Source organism: Henckelia pumila, chromosome 4 (genome assembly GCF_033568475.1).
Source record: "Henckelia pumila isolate YLH828 chromosome 4, ASM3356847v2, whole genome shotgun sequence".
Lineage (NCBI taxonomy): Eukaryota > Viridiplantae > Streptophyta > Magnoliopsida > Lamiales > Gesneriaceae > Henckelia > Henckelia pumila.
Genome location: NC_133123.1, coordinates 176,232,646 through 176,246,471, shown reverse-complemented (window position 1 = coordinate 176,246,471; position 13,826 = coordinate 176,232,646). Strand labels below are relative to the sequence as shown.

Sequence of the window (13,826 nt, the reverse complement as noted above, 5' to 3'; positions counted from 1 at the left end):
GTTACACACTCATTGGCGCCTAAATTGAACAGGATTTGATAGTTGATCAGTACCCTACCATTTGCATGCATCAGATTAGGTTTGTATACTCGTACTTCATGTTCTGAGGGTTACTCGATCTCGTTTTTCTTGTTGTGTTCTTGGACACCCTATTCGACGGGACAAGTCTAAGGTTGGACAAGACCGATGGATCAAGACAGAGTTGAGATCCAGATCAGCGACAACAGTGAGTTGTTCTGTATTCAAAATTTGTTTCAGTGGTTTTTGAGATATTATTATTCGATATGATTGTATAACATCTTATAATTTTAAGTTTTAGTCACCGGTTGTATTATGCCAGTTCGGGTTGTAAACTCGTTTCCAATTTCCGTTGCTTTATCATTTTACTTGAGTTATCTTAATTGCATGATACTTGGATTTAGTAGTAGGTGATCCGGGACGGATCCCTACATAGAATATATTGTATTTCGACCTCTAAAGAGTCATTCAACTTCAACAAAGTTCCTTATCAAAGAATGAGTGAACAAATGAAACGATCAACACAAAGCGGGCAACATTTAGAAACAAAAGCGGCATGCATATATTTTGCAAGGAGGTATATTACAGAATGGCAAAAAGGGCACAAAAACAATCGAACACATTACACAAGAAAATTTTGAAGACAATAAACTTTCATCACCCTGTAGAATCATTTATTAGCTTCCATTCCCAAGCTCTTCTGCATATCTCTAGTCAGGTTGAACTGCAGGGTGTTGTGCCATGGAAAATGTGTACGCGTCACTGGAAGCTTTCTCCGAAGGTCCTACACAACATAGGAGCAGTACAAAAAACTTTAGTTCTGGATAATGAAGGCAATATTTGGCCACACGACTTTTTCCAAAAAAAATAAGAAATACACCCAAAGTACAAGAATTGATAATAACTCGATGATAGAGGTGCGGACTTGGTATTTGTGATTCGATTTCAAAAAATGTTACGAGCCAAAAATTGCACCAAAAATTTAATTACCTTTCAATAGGGGAGAATGATCTCCACCATTGGGTCCGTCGTTGCTCATCACAGTTATCTGACTTAACACTGACTATTACTAGCAAAATTAATTTACTGGGTCTGGGAATAACCAGTAACAATTCACACACTCACAGTCTCCAAGGGATGCGAGCCTAGAGAAATGAAAAATAATGGGGTTGAACTATCAGAAGCTACTCAGAAGCTAAACTGTGCGTCTGTCACATTAGCATCTAAAACTCGTGTAATTTTACCATGTTCTAGGTCTTGAGTTCAACACTCATCTGTGCATGCATGTGAAGAAAGAAGTTAATTCATCACTGTGCTTGATAAATCAAAGAGTACTTCTGTTGCTAATTCTACAAGGGAGATGCAATCATGACGTTATTGTACCTTAAAAGTGGCTTCTGACAAGTTTGAATAAGACATCTGCCAATAAAATCACATCAGCAGGAGAATTTTGAACACAAATGATCTTATTCAAAAATGAAAGAGGTAACCTGGAGGGAATTCAGATACTCTGTCTCATGGTGACGAATAATTTTAGTTAAGGAACCCGTACAATCATCAGGTGACTGCAAAACGAACACATGTTAGCATATTGTTATATCCTGCAAAACCATCAGAATAAAATTCAGAAAACAAACTCTCGTATGATGCATTTCATCCTCACCTTCCAAGTTATTGATGCATATAAAATTAAACAAGTTTTTTTATATCCTGATTCCTGAACACTTGAATCCTCTTCTAAGATTAAAACCAAATGGGGACTCGAAGTGTACACAAAAAAAAGATATATTATGAGAGTATCTGATTCGCATTTCAAAGGAAAGTAAACAAAAACACTGTTATGAAGATCTTGATTCGTACTTCAAACAAAATCCATTTCATATCAAGAAATTTAAAGAATACTAGTGCTCCTTCGCATGCATACATGTTAAAAAATTTTAAGTTATATAATTTTTTTATGTGAATTTTGATAGAGTTTTTAAAAATTTAAAACTTTAAAAACGTCTTTTATTATAATTTAATGTCATGAATGATATGATTATTTAAAATAATTTAAAATTTATAAAATGAAATAGATATATTTTATTAGTATATGATATATATATATATATATATATATATATATATATATATATATGAGATAAAAATTTACTAACATAAGTTTAAAGACAATTTTATTAAATAAGAATAGAATATTTTATAATTTGAGAAAATTTGTACTTTTGATTTATCAAAAACATATCATGACACCAAGGTTAGTCTAAGCCACTCAACTTTCATAATATAGTATAGCTAGTATAAATAAACAATGACGTCGTCCTCATGATCAGGACCTTAAGTCTTTACACTCACTACTAATGAAAAACTACTGCAAAATGATAAAAATTTGATTCATGAAACCTAGAGATTTTGGCATTTTTGCCCATCCAAACCGTCTCAGCTATTGTCCATACCAATATTGCAATCATCAAAACTATAATTGCCAACCACACCTATGTGAATGAACCAAAATGGCATACTAAGAACTGAGGCAACAAATTACAGATGACATAGCAATAGGTACTTCAACCAAACAAACAGAATAGAGAAGCCTGATACAGATTACAGACTTCAATGCGAGCATTACCTGAAATATTGTGGAATCCTTGCATTCATGCTTCGCATCTAATTGGACATTTCCCTCTTCAAAGTAGTGGGCCCCCACCTAGATGATGCAAGAGATTGATATACACTCCTTTACCTTTTTTCCTTTTTAGCAAAAGTAAAAAATATGGTGGGAACAACATGCATAAAACAGATTTTACAAGAACATCAATAAATAATATGACAAAAAACTACCTGCAGTTCACCTTTCACTTCCACAATCTGTAGCTCGTCCCTAAATTCCATTTTCCATATCGACTGCCAACTTCCATTGCTATAAAAGACAACAGACATGGTTATTGAACAAAATCTCTCACAAGAAACAGGATCTCTCGAGGGTTTTGCTCCCATGGAATGGCTTGTACATGAAAAAACAATCTTCCTTCTCACATAACATGAGACAAGGGTATTTTTATGTGTATGTATTTCTACTGACCACTTGAACAACAAAAGATTAAAATATATAGTTCTATCAAATAAGGGTGAAAATTAAGAAAAATATACCGAGTTAGAAGGAGGAACATGGTTGACAAATCTTGATCCAAGTAATTCGTGATTTCTCTAGATTTATGCCAATCCCACTGATATCGAGATTTCTCTCTTGTTACTAATTACTACATCCCCATTAAGTTGTTGAATACACATCAATCATTCCCAACTTGCTCACAAATCAACCTAATCCAGGATTGGTGAGGCCTAAGTTAGAACATCAACAGTAAAGATTTGGTACGTATATTATTCAAGGAAATATATTACTAATTGAATCATGTTAAATTAAATTATTTGCAATTCTAATGGTTAAAGTGATGCCATTGAACAATTTCATAGTTCCAATAGAAATATTCTTGTTATTGCTGCGACTACTGTCAAGATTTACATCCATAAAAGTTCCAATGCTCCTCGAGCTATTCCCCTCAGTATCCAATCTCAAAACTGATTCCTGGAACAACTGATTGGTTATCCCTTCTTTAAGTCACTGCACCCCCCAGACCTTGGATAACAACTGGTTGTAGAATTGTTCCACAGTTCTAGCATCCATATATATAACACTATATATACTCAATTAACTCTACTACTGTTGTTTCGAACAAGAGCTCCTTCCTGAACACTCCTTAAGATACTGCTCAATTCGTACGACCTCCTGACATCTTTTTATTGGAGCATGCATTAATTGACTGACAATGATCGTATTAAAGTCAATATGTGGTCTTGTGAGGAACATGTAAACCAATTTTACTAGATTGTGCTTGTAACTATCTACAAACCAAGGGTCATCTTTAGCCATGTTTTTTTTTTCAATTTATTTGCAATGACTGGCATACTACAACCAAACTTCCTCATTCATTGTCAAATGTTAACTAACATCTCCTTCGTGTGATCTAAATTCATGTGAAACTCCTCATAATATCCATTCCCAGAAAATGTTTGAAGACATTTAGATCTAGAGTGACTTATTTTGGAGTATTTTCTTTGGCCCCTTGATCTCCATTCTGATCTTCCGTAATCTGTTATGATCCTCAATCCCCATATTGAATATAAGAAAACAAAACAAAGAAATGCATACAAATATGAATCCAAACAGATGCAAATCCCAGAGTAAAGCCTTTGTAGCTCCTTAGCTTAGCTAGTCAGTTTCCAAAATGAAAATATGCTAAATGAATTAACTTCTTCCCCACTCCTCACAATATACCCCTTCGGCCTTCCCTACGTAATCCCTAGGCCCAACACATTGGAGCCCGTTACAATTTCATCCTCTAAATTATTTAAGCCCAATATATTTAGTTTCCTAACATAATCACTATGTTTGCATACACAACAATAATAGTTTCCATCTGTTCTCTATTCCTCGAATAAACAACACATGATCAGCCTGCTCTCACCGCTATCAGAACTTCTTCATTACATAACTAAACCGATTAATCTTTTATGCTTTATCATGATCATCGATATCTGGGCTACCTTTTATCCATACTTCTTGATATGCATACTTTTAGTTTTTCAAAATCAATAGACCACAAAATATTTACTCCTGAAATGTTGCTTAGATTATGACATCCGAAACAAACTAGAATTTATTTCATTACAAGACATATATATTAAGCATCACTCTTTAAAGTTTCGTTTTGAAAAAACAAACATCAAGCACATGATAATGAACTAAGACCATAGAAATAAGAAAATGCTTCTGGAATTTCAAGAGACTTCAAGCATACCAAAAATTTTGAGGGCTGTGTCTGGCTGCAGAAATTACCACAACAAGTTCAAAATCCAAGCCTGGTTCTTCCACATCTTTGCCATTAGTACAATATACAGAACAAACTCCTTTTGGGTATGCTTCAGTAACATACTTGCTGATTTCTGCATCCAAAGCACACCTACCAAGAAAGAGTTTTAACAAGTGAAGAGAAAGAAATCAACCACAACATTCTTAATACACTTTAAGCTTGAACAAAGACGTCATATAAATGATTTTTTCTAATATGCTTAGTTTCAATCGTTATTAACATTGGAAGTTTGAACACTGAGTAGGTTTCAGGATGGAGAGATCTGCGCTCGTTTGTTCCTCTGAACCAAACAAAAGTGACAGCCTAAGTGTGCGTGTATCTTTTCAAAAAAATTGACCAGCCAACTCACATTGCTTTACTCACTGGATCAACCTTCCAATTATCTAACCCAAAAACTAAGGTCCCGTTTGGTATGACTGATTATTGTAGGATTAGCTTACTATCACTAGTTTGACTGGTTTTTCTAAGAAAATCTCGATAACATCGGGCTCGTGATTCTCGCACTGTAGATGTTTGAAAAGGAGAGAATATTGTCCACATTTTTGACAGTATTCACAATCCTTATTTGTACATTACCCATTATTGTGGCCCTTCTTTACCTTTTTACCCTTCAGCCCTAGGAAAGACCCAACAACGTCACTTTCTGAGATCGAGTTTGGGTGGATGACGCAACTTTTTCTCCTTTGTTTGGAGCGTGTGGACCAAATAAGTTTCTGCAGGTAAATCATCTTGTTCGACAAATATTCACAGCTCCTTCTCCTTCGTTTCATTCTCCCTGAATTCTTTTCACTTCTCGGCTTTTATACTCAGTTCGTCAACCTTGTTCGAAGTATTTCTCGATTTCGAGGAAGTCTACTTTTACACGGAAATATAATATTGGGCAGCAAATTTACAGAATCTGAAATTTATCCATGACATATAACCTATTTCGGTCTGTAATTAAATACCATATAATCATTCAGGGTGCAATACATTCACATGTCCCTCGGTCTGGTTTTGGAATCAGGGTCGGGAGAAGATCGAGAGCGAAGAGAGAATGTGGAGAATTTGGTTTTCGCATACCGAAGAGACTGATTTAGGGTTGGTTCAAGTTTGAGGATGGAAGGGGTATATTTGTCAAAAGAAGACCAAGCACGAAAATGACAGAATGCTAACTGCCTTCTTTTCTTCACATCTTATTCTCCTCACTACTTGGGCCTTTCTTAACTCTTCTACTGTAAACTTGTTTAATAATGGGCCTAGTACTCTCCTCAGAGCCCACTCCCCATTTGCATCCATAACATAATCCCATCAAACGTACCAAGCGAGCCTTAAGTATATTTATATTCAGGAATAAGTCAAACTGTTCATTTACAAAATTTTGATATCTGCAGTAGATTAGCAATTTTAAAACTAAATCCCAAAGCATTACCGATATTCCTCAATATATGGCGAAGGAAGCTCTTTATCATTTGCTGGTCGTGTATCTTCACAAACCTGAATCAACATGATTATAATTATAGCATTTAAAATTTTCAGAACAGTCCGCATATTTAAATGCGCAAGATTTTTAATAAGTAACACACAGTTATGTTTAGATCTATTTCACAGTGGAGATTAGTTTAAACCATGTCTATGATGGTTAGCAAATCTGCTAATAATTGGTAAGAGTCAATGTGATCAATTTTCCAGGATACAAATCATCACAACATCCCAATCGTTCCTGCTCGGTAGAGGTATTTTCAGATGCATCTTTCTTCCTCCAGAGTCATAACTCAACATGCCATCACCCTATTATGCAAGAAGATTTATACCCAACTCCTGAGTATGTCAAAACATCAACACATAATAACTCATAACAAAGTTCAGTGTTCTAAATGGCGGTTGAGGCGGTCGCCTAGGCGCGGCCCTCGACCGCCCCGCCTCTGTCTAAGGCCATCTATATGGGCGGTCCAAGGCAATCCGGCGAGCAGTCAAGGCGGGCAATGATTTTTAAATCTCAGTCAAAGTCAGTCAAATAATTTTAAAACTCAGTCAAAGTCAATCAATTTAAAAAAAACCCAGATATAATAAAAACACTTCTCACTCTCTTTTGTATTTACTTTTGGTTTCAAGTGTCCTCCACCATCCGCAAACACCTGCCTCAAACCGCCACCAGCTGCCACCGCCAACAGCCACCACCTTAATTATTTTGCATTTATATATTTATTTGCACTTTGTTAACTGTATTACATTGTATAAAGTTTCTTTACGCATAAACATTATTTAGTTACATATATTACATAAAAAATGATGACTTGGATGATTATATATAGGTACCTATAAAAAAATTGTTAAAATAAATTCAACCGCCTAGGCTGACAAGGCGGCAGGCGGTCAGTGACCGCCCCGCCACCGCCTCCCGCCATTTATAACATTGACCAGGTTGAACCAAGTGCAAATCATTTAGTTAGTTAGACAATATGTAGTTTTTAATATTTTATTACTTTTTTGTCAAAAAGGTTAAAGACTGAAGTCAGAATTCGAATCCCATGACAATAGGTAAAGCAAAACCCCTCCAAACCAAAAATAAGTTTCATATCCACAAGGCTATAGAGGCTGAATGTCTGATCTAGCAGTCCATAACAAACAGAGCAAATTCAAAAGCTAAGTAAGAAATCCAAAATAATAAAATTCTGCATGTTCTAAGAAATTAATGACAAAGACCCAACTCACTTGTTTCACATGATCAACTATGGCGACCTGAGCAGTCCTAGGATCAAGATATTCATTTTCATCAATCTCGCTAAATGATGTCAGAAGTACCTGCAAAATTAAAGAGAAGGCAATCGAGATAAAAGAAATGACATTTGCAGCATCGAATTTGCACCATAACAAATTCAATTTATTTCGAGCACAATTGACACATTTCACAATATAAAACTACTCTCATACTCTGTTAGGAAGATACAATAATTCTAAAATCTGTATAAATTCTTGAGAAGCTTGCTGTGGATGGGTAAACCCTTCTAGAATATTGAAACACCCCCAAAACATGATGTAGAGGAGCAACTAGTTCATAAAAAAACTTTTACCATTAATTTTCACCATTTGTTATTTACATATGTCAATGCCATCATTATTGAAAGCATGTGTCCCAAATGCTGTCTATGTCCATGCAATGATACAATAAACCATTCCAACTACTGCAATCACTATCTCACTTAAGTGATCAACATTAATAATTCTCCTTATTCATTACCGATATGAAATCTTCACTACCACTATGGTGGGTGGAATTTGACTGAAATACTGTCCTCAATGCTCTATGAAACAAAACAACATAAGTTTACGGAACCCAACTCACTCATTTAATTTCACTTTCAATCACCACATCGTAACATATAAAGCACATGTCATTGATTCTACTTCGAGCAAAAAAAGCTATTCCACCTGCATGCAGAACACGAACCTAACAAAACAAGAACATCTAAGTTAAGCAAACAGAATCAACTCATTCATCGCACCTTAACTTCCGTGACAATTCTTCAAAATTAACTCAAGTCACATAGAAATTAACAAGACGATTGTGACAGCATTCACTTTACCTCACCGCTTCTGTCTGGAAATTCGAGGCAAATCATGTGAGCTTTGTTGTACATTGGAAATGCCTCCGTCGCCGCCTTATTAAACAATCTCTCGTTCTTCAAAACCGCCTGAATATCTGCACATTCCACATGACAAGAAAATAAAGCAGAATTTCCAAATATTGGATTTATACAGGTACTCATACCCTTGGCCACGTATTGGACTTCTCCAGCGGGAGAATTGAGGAGGAACCATTTAGTGATCTCAATTTTCTGGTCATCGCTGAGCTGGGATTCCTTTTCTTCCACGTCTGACATTATTAAAATCCCACTGTGTTTCAACCAAAACTTCTCCCTCTCAATTACTCATGTTTCGTTTTGTATTTAATAATTTTACAAGATTAAATTAAATGGAAAGTAACATTAACATACTTAATAAATTACTAGCTATTCTTGCGCACACATGTAACACATGAATGTCAATTATTTTATGTATGTGACACATTTTTATTTTTTAACTGTTTGATTTTGTTATGCTCTACAATATCAATGAGGCACATGCTTAACAAATTAGTTTTGATCCTAGAGAAATAGCAAACAGTTAGTACTATTTTACTATCATGTACGAATCTGATACAGGGAACCTATTTCTCACATCTTCTAGGCACCATAAACATGCTATACAAACTACATACTATTGACAATTGATTATTAAAGGACACAAAACTCATAGGGAAAGAAACAATAAAATTAAATTAACTTCCTATGTGCAATACCACTGAAGTAATGAAGAATCCTGCCCCAAAAGAAATAAAAGTTTCAGACCCATAAATCTAGAGTTGAGGAAATGCCAAAAGAAAAGACTTCCTGCACGCATACGAATTTGTTTCTCTTAAATCTTTTCCACAAGGCATTTTTGACAATCAAATCAATATAGGGAACATCTCTACTTAGTTATTAAAGCTCCACTACGAAAATAACCGCACAAAATAATACTTAAAAACATATCCACATGATCTTGGTGACTAGTAATCCAAAGAACCACAAAAATAAATGAAATATTGACGTCTGCCGGTTGAGCCTCAAAGAAAAATAAAAGAAATGCTTTTGCCTCATTAATCATGTCAATAATCCAAGCACATTTGCTTCATTTATCACTAATCTTGCATTCAACCTTCACAGTACGCAGGAATAACACTATCAGACATCACTAATTTCCAAAATAAATCCCGCAAGCAACAATATTTCACGATTGCCTTAAACCTCAATTATCCAAATTCTGATTGTGTTTGCTAGTGCAGATAGAATCTTCCACGGTGCAAAGAAACAAAAAAAAAAGGAAAAAGTCAAGCAAGTAAAATAGTGATAGTTTAACCAACTACGTCTACAAATATGAAGCAAAACAAAAGGACCAAAAAAAAGATAGAAGTGGGGAGGTGACCAAGGATTGGGGAACTGGTAAAACACAAATTACAAATCAAACGAATATTTTTTCAAATCTTTACTCATGGAATAATAAAAAATTGACAATAACATGTTTAACGAAGTAAATAAAAGACAATTGAAATACCATAAATGACAGACATAATATATGGATGAGATTTTACACTATGTTTTATTAAGTTTCATTCAATTTATGTATAGTTAAATTGCATTAATTTTTGCTGAATATATGTTCCGATAACTGCTATCCAAAATACTATCCTAGTTAGCAATTATCGGATGTCCCCGAAGGGACTCCTAGTTAGCAATTACAAATGGACCAAGATATAACATTCCCATCTTCAAACTGAGTTTATGTGTTTTTAATTGATACATCGTATTTAAGAAGGCTGAAAAATTCCAACTCATCGTGCAACCACATGATGATATTTCCCAGCTTGGAGAGAAAATGAACCCAGCACTATACAGCTAGATACTGAACGTGCAACAATTATAATGAAGATACTCCATCAAATTAATTTTTTTTTTTTTTAAAAAAATGATAGTTGGTAGCTGGTAAACTTACGCCGCAATACTGCTGGAATACACCTACCCACACAATCTTAAGAAAAACAAAGAGCATGATATGGAAATTGACGAAACCCATATCAACTAAGTTCATTTGAACAAACAACTTCTTACTGATAGGAGGAAGGAACCCAAAATGTCCCCTTATTGAGAATTCTGTTCCGCAAAAATAAAATGGGGAACAAATGAAAACTTCGACCCTTCTTCCTCCTCTTTCGACTTATTAAGTATTATAATATATATTCACTCCTCCTTCGTAGGCGACCAAATCTGATGGCTCAAAATTTCTACCTACAAACACCCATTATCACAAACCAAGCACAACTCTGATAACAATTCCAACTAACCTCTGTTTTTCCAAATCCAGAGTTCAAAATTCTACTTCGTACAGCCAAACAAAGAATACCTTATTGTGCATCAGAACAGCACATCCAGATTCGAGCTGGTCCTTATCCGCAAGCGACAATGATTTGAATCTTTCAATGACTAAGGACTCGTGGACTCAGAACTGGCAAAACAAACATTTTCAATGAGATGCACTGGTATGAATTGGTTGTAACTGAGTGCACTTAAATGGCTATGCAACGCTCTAATTTATTTAAAAATACTTGAGTTTACAACTGCAGTGCACGTATATTCATATTCATATAACTTTAGAAGATAAGAATCTAAGCCAACAGATATATACCGAAACCGATTAAGTATGTCAATAATTTGGGGAAAACGTGAAAAATAAAGCCTAAAAAACAAGGAGTTAAGAACCCATATTCCAAATCCTAAATCGAAGAAATCATAAAACACAAAATCCCCGAGAATTGAAACCTTGAAACCCAAAAAAAAAAGGATTAAAGTTTTCAAGATCCAAATCGTAATTGTAAAATCAATCGTACGGAAGAAAAATTTTTAAATCCAAAAAATGGTACGCTCGATAGACATAATCAGTGAAGCAAATGCGCAAAACTCAAAGTGGAATACCGAATACTCAATCAAGCAATTTGGCAAATAATAATAATCAGCAACAACAAAATGCATAAAATAGCAATACCTACAACAAATGCAACGTTTGGGGATGCAGAAACCGAAAGGGAAGCGAAAAAAAGAGTTCGGGGAGTTTGGAAGGATACAGCATGTATTTGTGATTTTATTGATTTGTTACACGCACGGCCGAACCACGTAAAATTATATTTTTTTCCCGTAATAATAATTTGTACATTTTTTGATATTTTGATCTTGTTTACATTAAATTTACAATTTTAGGCCCCGTTTGGTATCAAAAATCAGGTTAAAAAAGAACGTTTTTTTTATAAAAAAAATGCTTTTTCAGTTAATAAGGTGTTTGGATGACCAAATAAATGCTTAAAAAACACTTTTTTAAGTCAAAATTAGAGTTTCTTCAAATGCCAAAAATTATAGCTTAAAAAAGCACTTTTTTAAAAAATATATCTACAAAAACCAAACGGGCTCTTATTCTTGTAATTTGTATTATTTTCTCAATTTTAGTCATGTTAATACTAAATTTGTTTTTATAGTCATATAACTTGTATTTTTTTTTAAATTTTAGTCATATTAACACTGAATTTACATTTTTAATTATGTAACTAACAATTTTTTTAAAATTTTTAGTCGGTGTAAAGGTGAATTTTCACTTTAAATAATGCAATTTGTAATTTTTTTGTTTAGGTAAAATAAATTAATGAAAAATAAAAAAAAAACATGCCATTTATAAAATAAAAAATGTAAATTTGCTGTCAATATGAATTATGCATCAGAGGGGTCACACCGGAAGAAGTCCTGACGCCCCTAACCGGTTTATTCATGATTTTCAGGCAAGGACGGTCGGAGGATTCACAAAAATGACGAAGGAAATTTTTGGATCGCATCATTGACGCCGTCTGTGGGAAATTGAGTCTCTGACGTAGATTGAATTTCTCGCTTTCTCTCCCATTCGAAAGAAAAGGAAGAACGAGAGGCCTCATCTTCCTCATTCCCCCGACTGCTCGATGGGTTGAGTTACGTGAGTTGCAGATTTTTGGGCGTTGGGATGAGGCTGCAGGGGAGTTGGTCTCGATCGATTCTTTGGTTGGACTCTTGGTTGGAAGCTTCTCCCTCCCTCACGCTGATGTCTCCGGTGATTCGCTGTGACGGTGGTTCCCCTTTTCTCCGATGACTTAGGGCTTTGGAGCTTGGCTTCGATTTTCTGAGTTTCTGTGCGATTTGGGGCTTTTGGTTGCTGTTCTTGCTCGATTTTTGGTGTTTTGCGGTTGTTCTCATGGCCCTTGCATTAATTCTCCGGTGATTGCAATTGATAAATTGCGGACATTCATTTTATAGTTCTAGAGCTCGCGGGCTTTGCCATTGTTGTAGGCAGTCATCTTCCTCCTGCCTCGTTGTTTAAGCTCACATTCAGATGCTCCGAACCATATGTTTTGAAGCAGGGAAATCCAATTAAGGGAGTTCAAGGCGTAGAGAGAGAATTTCTTTCTTTCCCGCTCGAGAGAGAATGGAGATTAGGGGCGTAACTTTGAGATCTAGGGTTTCTTCCATGACTTCTTGCTTCTTCTTTCAAGCATCTTGAATCGAGTTGGGATTTAGTTTCTATTCCTTTAAATGATGGTTGTGACTTAATTTTTTCTCTTGATTTCATGTTATATTTGTAGTAACCCGTATCCGAAATTAACAATTAATGAGTAATTAATCAAGTAATCATGTTTAGATTAAGTAAAACATGATTAAGAAAACTTTAAATGGATTAACAGAGTTCAAACATGGATCCAGAATACTTGAAAATAGTCCGAAGGGTCAAGTGGGATCGGACGATCCGATCTGGGATCAGACCATCCGAAGTGGCTATGTTCGGGAGCTAGTTTGGAGGATGTGAGCAGTTCGGACGCTCCGAAGTGGAGTTCGGATGATCCGAACTTGAGCAGGGACACGTGTGTTCGTATCATCGGATGGCTGACGTCACGAATGACCTAATAATTGAGTTCGAACGATCCAAAGGGTGAGATCGGTCCATCCGAACAGTGTTCAAGACAGGTGTATGGTTGCATGCGAATGGTTGGATGCATGGCGGAGATCGAACGATCCGATGAGGCGATCGGATGGTCCGAAGCAGATCGGACAGTCCGAAGCAGATTGGACGCTCCGAAGGCATGATTGGACGGTCCGATCGTGTTCTATAAATATGGGGACCGAGCTCCTCATTTGTGCGAATTCCGAATTCCTCTCCTTCGTCCGAGTGGCTCTATTTTAGGGCTTTGGGTACTCTTATTTTAGAGTTGGAGTAGGGAATATATTTTAGCATAGTCAGACAGTGTCTGATGCA

At 35.5% G+C, this 13,826-nt stretch overlaps 1 protein-coding gene across 6 annotated transcripts; it reads right to left on the bottom strand.

Moving 5' to 3' along the window:
• Positions 1–552: 552 nt before the first annotated feature.
• On the bottom strand, positions 553–11,678 carry LOC140863076 (F-actin-capping protein subunit alpha). Of its 6 annotated transcripts, XR_012143825.1 has the most exons (14): positions 11,547–11,678; positions 10,908–11,009; positions 8,698–8,839; positions 8,513–8,628; positions 7,641–7,730; positions 6,358–6,422; positions 4,875–5,036; positions 2,857–2,935; positions 2,645–2,722; positions 1,509–1,583; positions 1,402–1,437; positions 1,263–1,292; positions 1,009–1,163; positions 675–802 (listed from the first exon to the last, which is right to left on the bottom strand). XR_012143825.1 is itself a non-coding variant. In XM_073266211.1 (12 exons), exons 2-12 carry the CDS (start codon positions 10,917–10,919, stop codon positions 689–691), a joined length of 969 nt encoding a protein of 322 aa, XP_073122312.1. In that variant the 5' UTR covers positions 10,920–11,009; positions 11,547–11,678; the 3' UTR covers positions 553–688. The 6 variants fall into 6 exon arrangements, 5 of the variants coding, with proteins under 5 accessions (XP_073122312.1, XP_073122314.1, XP_073122316.1 ...); XM_073266211.1 differs by lacking the exons at positions 1,009–1,163; positions 1,263–1,292 and having other exon boundaries at positions 553–802; XM_073266213.1 differs by lacking the exons at positions 1,009–1,163; positions 1,263–1,292 and having other exon boundaries at positions 553–802; positions 8,698–8,822.
• Positions 11,679–13,826: the final 2,148 nt, after the last annotated feature.

Excerpts from the sequence above, each read along its gene's own strand:
- LOC140863076 (XM_073266211.1), bottom strand. Across the intron at positions 8,629-8,697 it reads AGTCCAATACGTGGCCAAGG|ATATTCAGGCGGTTTTGAAG; the intron begins GTATGAGTACCT and ends TGGAATGTGCAG. Across the intron at positions 5,037-6,357 it reads CCATATATTGAGGAATATCG|GTGTGCTTTGGATGCAGAAA; the intron begins GTAATGCTTTGG and ends CTTTCTTGGTAG.